At 47.5% G+C, this 8,915-nt stretch overlaps 1 protein-coding gene across 1 annotated transcript in view; it reads right to left on the minus strand.

The window, feature by feature from the left end:
- Positions 1-8,915, minus strand: part of kcnh6a (potassium voltage-gated channel, subfamily H (eag-related), member 6a) — a 34,273-nt gene that overhangs the window by 4,332 nt on the left and 21,026 nt on the right. The window contains exons 7-11 of the mRNA XM_062533094.1: positions 3,622-4,047; positions 2,655-3,072; positions 1,936-2,135; positions 1,121-1,373; positions 160-353 (exon numbers count right to left, since the gene is read on the minus strand). Of these exons, the coding sequence (XP_062389078.1) occupies positions 160-353; positions 1,121-1,373; positions 1,936-2,135; positions 2,655-3,072; positions 3,622-4,047 (1,491 nt within the window). The remainder of the gene's footprint in view (positions 1-159; positions 354-1,120; positions 1,374-1,935; positions 2,136-2,654; positions 3,073-3,621; positions 4,048-8,915) is intronic.

Here is an 8,915-nt window from a genome sequence, read left to right on the forward strand (position 1 = left end):
ACATCATATTCTCCTATTTAATATCTAGTAAACACACACAGATATTCCAGGATAGTAGATATTTCAGTTAAACCCACATCCGGAAAAGGGAATACTTGTGGGGAACATGCGATTGCATCAGTGTGTGAGTGTGTGTGCGTGTGTGTGCGTGTGACTCACATCTCTGAGGTTGAAGGTGATCTCTAGGTTGGTCCAGAAGGTGTCGGAGAAGTCGGGGTACATGTCCAGCACCTCCAGTAGGTCATCGCGCAGGATCTTGTGCAGGTCGCAGTAGGTCAGCGCGCGCACGTCAGCGTTGGACTTCCCCGGCCGCCCGTACAGACTGATGGGCTCCCCAAAGATATCATTCTTACCTACAGAGGGACATACAATAGAGGGAGATGGAGACAAGAGTAGAGCAGGAAGAAGAATAGAAGAAAAGAATGATAGAGAAAGGGATGCAAGGAGACAAACAGAGAGAAAAGAGAAGGTAGGAATGGGAGAGGGGGGGTGAAGAGGTGAGTTCTGAGAATCTGTCAACAAACAGATGCTCCCATGCCTTGCTATCATCTCTAGCCATGCTACTAGACACTAGGCTAAATCATAACTGAATATCTGTTATAAATGTTAACAGTAGGGGAAGTCAGAGAGCTAACTAACTCCTACATTTCAACCAACAGACAACTGAATTGTAGAATAAAATGAACGGGCATGCTATGTTAGCGTTTCCATTTTTTATTACTGCTGCATCAAAGCAATAAAGAAAAACTGTAACAGTTGGGGAAGTCAGAGAGCTAACTAACTTCTACAGAGGCGTTTCAACCAGGTTTCAACCAACAGACAACTGAATGGTAGAATAAAATGAGCGAGCCTGTTAACGTATATATTTTATTATTTTTTTTGCTCCAGCTCTGATCCGCCTTTTCAGGTTCCGATCAGTTCAACATCTGGAGCAAGATCCAGAATGGAGCCGGTCCTCTGTTGGTGGAAAAGGCCTAAGAGTGGCCTGTTCCCTTACAGAGGTAGGCAGCTGTCACTTATTCAAATGACTTTGCAGGAAATGGTGCCAAGAACAAACACAGAAAGCAGAACAGACGCCTGCAGTCATTTCTTTAAACAGAAAGCAGCGAGACTGCCCCACCTAAGATGGCCACCACCATGTCCTCCCGCAGGATCTCGATGGAGCCGCGCGAGATGAAGTAGAGGGCGCTGAGCACGTCGCCGTTGTGGACGAGCGTGTCGCCGGGCGGCGCGTGCGTGGTCTTGAAGCGCATGGCCAGCGCGCGCAGGCAGCCCTTGCTGGCGCCCTTGAAGGCCTTGCAGTTCTGCAGCAGCGAGCGGTTCAGGTGCAGGCAGATGTCCGCTTGGAGGCACTCCGGGAAGCCCTTCAACACCTGAGGGAGAGGGACAGAGAGAGGGGAGAGCGTTGTAGGAGGCGAAAATGATACAGAGCAACAGGCATGTGTGTGTGTGTGTGTGTGTGTGTGTGTGTTTGTGTGTGTGTGTGTGTGTGTGTGTGTGTGGGTGTGTGTGGGTGGGTGGGTGTGTGTGTGTGTGTGTGGGTGGGTGGGTGTGTGTGTGTGCGTATGTGTGTGAGATGGAGTCAGAAAGAGGAAGTGAGAAAAGCAAGATAAGAAAGAGCGAGTCGGAGAAATAGAACATTTGACAGAGAGAAAGTTCAATTCACAGCCAGAATGAGAGACAAGATTAGAGTGGAAAGAGAGACTCAAAGACAGTCACAAGAAGATGAGTCTGGGAATGGCTGGCCTACACATGCTTTTTGAGAAAGTGTGTGTGTGTTTGTGTGTGTGTGTGTGTGTGTGTGTGTGCGCGTGCGTGTGTGTGTGTGTGCGTGTGTGTGTGTGTGTGTGTTTGTGTTTGCATGTGTGTGTGTGTGCATGTGTGTGTGCATGTGTGCGTGCGTGTGTGCGTGCGTGTGTATTGTCGGCCGCTTACTGCATTCATGTCGATGCCGTTGGTGTAGGACCAGGCGTGCTGGAAGTACTCCTCCAGCCTCTGGCGCAGGCCGCTGGGGATCTGGTGGAAGCGGATGAACTCTTTGACCCGCAGCATCTGGGTGTGGTAGCGCGCCGTGCCCGAGTACAGCCGCTGGATGATGGCCGACACGTTGCCGAAGATGCTGGCGTACATCAGAGCTGCGTGGGGGAGACGACAGTCGATGAGCATCCACCCCACAGTGGACACAGATAACAAGAGCAGGGAGGAGAGTGGACAAGAGTGGACACAAGGGTCCTGGACAGGACAGTGATGGACTGAAGATCAAAGCCTTTAGTTACACCGTGAAGCAGTTGTGAAACTGCCAGCTAATTGGCACAATGTGAACAGATTAAGGCTAGATGTTTATAACTAAAGCTTTGGATGAAGTAAGTGAGAAACATTGTGACAGGGTGTTTCTTATTTCAAACAGCTGAGACTGAGCCAGCCAGGAACCAGCCACTGACAATATCCTGCACTTTATCACTGCAATTCCTAGACACACGGTTCCATCAAGAAGGAGATAATAGAGCTAAACCTGAGAGATAAAGCATCCTTTTCTTCACTTTCATAAATGGAACATAAACGGTTTGATTTAAGATAGATTTTAGAAATGTAAGATTGCAATTTTAGATGAAATGTCTTAGAATGGGACTGAACCATGACTGAGCTGCACTCACATCCGATGAGCATGACGCAGATGGAGAAGATCTTCTCGGGGTTGGTGTTGGGCGAGACGTTGCCGAAGCCCACGCTGGTCAGGCTGCTGAAGGTGAAGTAGAGCGCCGTCACGTACTTGTCCTTGATGGACGGCCCCGACGAGGCGTCGCTGTCGTTGTAGTCCTTGCCGATCTGCTCGGCCAGCGAGTCCAGCCAGCCGATCTTCATGGTGCCCATGCGCGCCGAGCTGGTGCGCTCCACGTTGCCGATGGCGTACCAGATGCAGGCCAGCCAGTGGGCGATGAGCGCGAACGTGCACATGAGCAGGAAGAGCACGGCGGCGCCGTACTCCGAGTAGCGGTCCAGCTTGCGGGCCACGCGCACCAGGCGCAGCAGACGCGCCGTCTTCAGCAGGCCGATCAGCGTGGTGGTCTGAGGCTGGGGGCGGAGGATGGAGTAAAGGGACAGACAGGAAGTGGAATTGAGACATGGACATTTGTAGAACACTTAGAGAACATTTTGCACACATGCATTTGTGACTAACATCATTTCTGAGGCATGATACTCAGTTCTGTTCTCTCTTACTGACCACCGTAGGTGTACATTAGTTACCCTTCTTAGCTGCATACTCTTCATTATCTTAGTTACCATTCTTAGCAACAGTTATTTACATAATCTGCATATTCCTCATTATCTTAGTTACCCTTCTTAGCAACAGTTATTTACATAATCTGCATATTCTTCATTACATTGAACTATTAAGCCATGGTGTCAGCCCCACCAACACACTGCACATAGTACACACTACACATAAATCTGCTCCATGCTCTTCTTTTCGAACCCAACCACCAACCCCCCCCCCCCACCCCACACACACACACACACACTTTTCACCTTCCCTCTCGACCTCTAGTAATCTCCTGGTGTTTGCTATAGTTTGAATGTTAATCCTTATTTTAATAAATGTAAAGCGAGTGTTCCCCACACCTCGTCTGGACTGGAGCGGAAGATGAGCAGGTCAAAGGGCATGGCGGCCACGATGTCGATGAGGAACCAGCCCTTGAGGTAGTGGCGGGCGATGCGCGCCGGCTGGCTCACCACCTCGTCGTTGCGGTTGACGTAGGTGGTGCGGAAGTTGATGATGATGTCCACCACGAACATGACGTCCACCACCAGGTCCACCACGTTGAGCGGGTTGCAGGTGTAGCCGCAGGTGCGCCGGCGCTTCTCCTCCTGCTCGTTGAGCAGGAAGGCGGCGGAGTAGGGCGTGAAGACGGCCGTGTAGAGCACCAGCAGCAGGATGAGCCAGTCCCACACCGCCTTGAACGGGCTGTAGTGCAGGATGGTCCACTTGTGGATGCGCGGCGCCTGCAGCTTGTACTCAGGAAGCACGTCCGCCCCCAGAGACAGGACCTGAGACACACACAAATCACTTCTGAGAAGAGCTTCACACACACAGGAAGCCACTGATCAGCAGGAGCGATTACAAGTGGCGTTAGCATGTGTCTAGCTCATGGGCTATAACAAATTCATTGTGTCAGAGACACTTTTGTGACCACCTCCACCATGTTGCACTATAAGTTTGCATGTCACCACCAGCATAGAAACAAAATATTCTGTGATAATGATATTATTGCAGTCACAAAACATCCCCATGAGACGGACTGTGAGGCATACCTGTCTGCTAGGTGAGCATTTGTTAAGACTGAATATAAAGTGACCATTACCCTACTCACTTCACACAAGTCACAAGGCCAGGGGTTCAGTTAAGACTGGAAATAAAGCGACTGTCACTCTACTCATTTCAGAGAAGTCAGAAAGCCAGAGCTCAGCAAAGGGAGCAAACCACAGTCTGTGGCTAGGGGTAAGTGACAGAGATAACGGCAGCAATTTGACCGTGACCTTGCAATGAAGGCGACCGTTACACAAACAGAGCTGTTCCAGACCCAACGATAACACCCAAAAACCTATCAGCACACACAAACAACTACACTCATAAACACAGATAATATTCTTTCTTTCCGGGCTCCAATAAAATGCAATGTTTGTATTGCCAGAGCTGTTCCAGACTCGATGATAACACCCAAAAAACTATGAGCACACATAAACAAGTCCAGTCGCACAGTGTTACACACACAGATAATATTCTGTTCTCCCCTTTTTGTCGGGCTCCAATAAATGAAGTGTGTGTGGCCAGAAAACAGTCCAACTATTGAAGGAGAAAAGGTCAACCCTGCCCATTCTGAGGGATCAAACCAAACAAAAGCCCAAAAGGGCAACAGGAGCTGGGCCAGCAGCAGCAGTTGATGTCCCTCTTGGCTGGAGGCCAAACGCGGTCATTATGTGCCTTATCCTGGATCATATCAAATGCACCGTGGCATTTACAGCACAAGCCACTCATAAATATGACATTTCTTCTCACTTAGGAAAACAGATGCCTGTGTCCTTTAAAATGTTGATGCTTCAGAGGCCCAACACTAATGCTGAACTGGTAGGCATGAAACATTTGATACATTACATTACACTACACTACACTACAATATAGTTGAGCATCATGTGCAATAACATCTAGAGGCATCTAGGGCCACCTAGAGTCCCTCCTTGTCTTCAACATGGCATTAAAGATTAGGCAGATGAGTAATGTCCTTAGTGACATTGATTGGGAAATATTTACAGAAAGACATTCTTCAAACTCTTTACACATAAACGAGTCCACTGTGAAATGGCAGAACTGATGCCAAGTTTGCCTTGTGATACTTAGGCCTCAACCAAACATTACAGGAGCAAGGGAACAATCGCCTCAGTATCACACTCTATGGCCAAAGAGAGCAACTACTTTGTGAAGGAACAACCAGCTTGTAGACACGTCAGAGTACATTTAAGAACTTGCTGACAGAAAACACACCCATTAGCTTCAATGACTTTCAGCAAAGTTGGCTCACTAACATAACTCAGCATTAAATCTTCAATGTGAATTACACAAAAGGCTGATGCTGGAATACAAAAAACAGCATTCCCTGCAGCAGCATGTAGGCTCCAGGATGCTAATCACTGGGTGTAGCACTCAGGATGCTAATCTAGGCAGGACACTCATAAACATGGGAGACCTTTAGAGGACATTGAGTGTGCTCAAAGGCACAGCCACTTTCAGAGGGTGGTCGTGTCCTGTGCAAGCCAGCAGCAGCAGTGAGAGTGCTCTTAGTCTGGCCACACTAACACGTCAGGCTACACGTCAGCAGTAGCAACAAACACCACAACTTTCCATTAGCTGTCCCAGCTAACAGTGACACTGATCAATCCTGCTTAATATGTAGGTCACAGGCAGAGAGAGAAAGAGACAGACGTACAAAGAGAACACAAAGAGGGAAATAGGGATGATATAGGTGACTGTAGTCTTTAAATTGTTCCAGTAAAGTAGGGCAAGTCTTTGTCATATCAGTTGACAAGGTGACTGTAGTCTTTAAATTGTTCCAATAAATTAGGGCAAGTCTTTGTCATATCAGTTGTCACTGTCACATATGACCTTCACTGATATGGCTGCTGACTACACCCTGTAGTGTCACAGAAATGTTCACTAGCAACTTACAACCAATTACTACATGACCACAACAACCAGTCACATTTCTCCTGACATATGCATTTACAATTAGCATTGACGCCAAACAGTAGCAAAGATCCTTCATTGCTCCGCTTTAACCCTCTCTGACAGTAGCTTCTCTGCATAACCAGAGTGAATGATCGATACAGTATTATATAAGGGTGATTGCCACTGGTCATACTCAAAGGTTCTCACATTTGCATAACTGCAATGGCTTTCATAAAAGCAGTAGGCCATAGACCATAAACACACCGGTATAGCAAAAACAACAATACATTGCCTTTATATAGTGCTTCATCAAGATACCCAAAGCGTTTCAAATACTATATATCCGTTAAACTGTGAGTCACTCTTGATAAGAGCTTTTGCTCAACAGCTTGAAACAATCTGTAGGCAATCTAACCTGTAACCAGCACAGACAAACCCTTAGACAACCTCTCCCTCATGCCACCATGTCTGACCTCCACCGTGGGCAGCCCTGGAAGGGCTGGACTCACTGACCGGCAGTACGATGAGCGCCTCCATGTCCAGGTTCTCCACAGTGTCGCGGCGGGGGGCCCAGCAGCACAGCCAGGTCTTCAGGGAGGCCAGCACGCCGGCCTGGCGCCCCCGCGGGAGGAACCGCCGCTCCGTACACATCCCTCCCACCGCCACCATCCAGCCCAGGGCACACCGCAGGACGCACCGCAGGGCGCTGGGGCCGCTCCGCGTTAACGGGCGCCTGCAGGGCTGCCGTGAGTGGTCGGGCGCATGGTCGTCGTAGCGTACGCTTCTCTGTGTGCGTGTGAGTATGGCAGCAGGGCGCCTAGTGTGTAAATCATGCCTGCTGTCCTTGCTGAGCACTGAACCTGGGAAACGTGCAACTCTTTTAAACGCACACACAGACCTCCTGAAGCTCATGTGACCTTTCGTGCGCTCGGAAAACTGAAACACCCAGTTTGCTGGAACAAATCGACAGAAACGAGAGTGCAGAGTAATGGTCCGGCATTTTCTAGAAATAGTGTCTGTGTGTCGTGTGTGTGTGTGTGTGTGTGTGTGTGTGTGAGTGTTGACTGATGGAGTATATGGAATCATCTGAAGTTTGGTTCAATGAAAGTGTACTGAGCAAACCCAATTCACGATTTCATTGTTCAAATGTTCCACTCTTAATAATTGGACACATAATTGCCCAGAGCATCCTGGAATGATAGCTCTAACAGTTCCAACAACCAGGGCACCACATCTCATGGGCATCCAATAAATTCCCCTTACTCCAGTAGAAAACTGTTATAGGCAATGAGACATCTGAGCATGACTCTGCTACTGTCTCAATACCATCATCTCGATCAGATTACCTCATAGAGTACTTTACAAACATGGACAACAGTTCATTCGTCATGCTAAATTCGCCATGAGCATATGCACACTTCAGGCGACTTCAGATCAAAATAAACCAACCAGAAAAAGCACTCCCATAAAAAAAACACACTTAAGCATGGGCTTATAAACACTTAAACAAGTTCAACCTATGGCTCTACAGTATGTGTGAGTGAACTGCATGTGTTGACACAGTTACCCATCCACTATGACCCTCCTTCCCCATCAGCATTCTGGCTTCCTTCTCAGTCAACCTCATGTGGGAGTTGCATCACTTTATTACATGACCCCTGTCTGCAGCTGCAGCTGATCCTGACCACACAAGTGGGCTTAAGAGCTGTTTGAGAGACCATGCCGGACATGTGGGGACATTTTCTGTTCACGTTCATTTGACAAATGCAGGACTTGTACCAGTGAGAACAGGGCTTGAACTCATCTTCCTTGTCATCTTTCTCAGCAGAATGGAATCCTTGTTTTGCAAACCACACTAGGGGTGATACTATGACAGGTAGAGGAATGCCATCTAGGCACTTTTATACTCAACCAATGTCTCACTGATGGTGTCTGTGTTAAATAGCAAGAGCAGAGAACAAAACACATTTATCTTGTTAAAGCAACAAGGAAGATGTGTTTGCTGCAACAGAGAATGTTCAATGTACCAACTTTGGTTCAATTTATCCATTGGTAATGTCCCCTTGGAAATCGAACATTAACTGATAGCAGAGTTACCGTGGGGCCTTAAAAAGTCCAGATACACTGTATAATCACTGTACCCTCAGTATCTTATCTTCTTACTTCGAAAGTAATTCTGGGACTTATTTTTTCATTTTGTCTTAAGTTGAATTCATGATCATAAAATATCTTACATTTAATTTGTTGAAACCTGAAGAAACCCTGTGATAGGATCCAGACTAATCTCAAACTATTGTTGGAATTCTGTTATACAACAAAAAATGGCCAAATGTACTTCATGTACAACAAATACATACTATGTCTGCCCATCGGCCCACCATTTCATCCTATCATCTGTGATTCTGATCCACATCACATCTGCTGCTACTGCATTTCTCTCCCTTGACATGTGTCAGGCGGGATTTTTGCCATCTCTTATCCAGCCAGACAATCATCCACTGATATGTCCAGGGATCCAGCTGTACTCCAAGATATTACTTTCAGGTCTGTTGCATTAGCTCTCACAATAGCTCCTGCTAGCAACAGAATGGAGACAGGTGTGGCACCATTTCTCCCCCATTCTTTAGGTAATCACACAAGACAGGTTCCCCATCCCTAACATCTCACACATATTGAGTGACGATGGACTGAACAA

The sequence above is a fragment of the Sardina pilchardus genome, chromosome 3 (assembly GCF_963854185.1).
Source record: "Sardina pilchardus chromosome 3, fSarPil1.1, whole genome shotgun sequence".
In the NCBI taxonomy this organism is placed as follows: Eukaryota; Metazoa; Chordata; class Actinopteri; order Clupeiformes; family Clupeidae; genus Sardina; species Sardina pilchardus.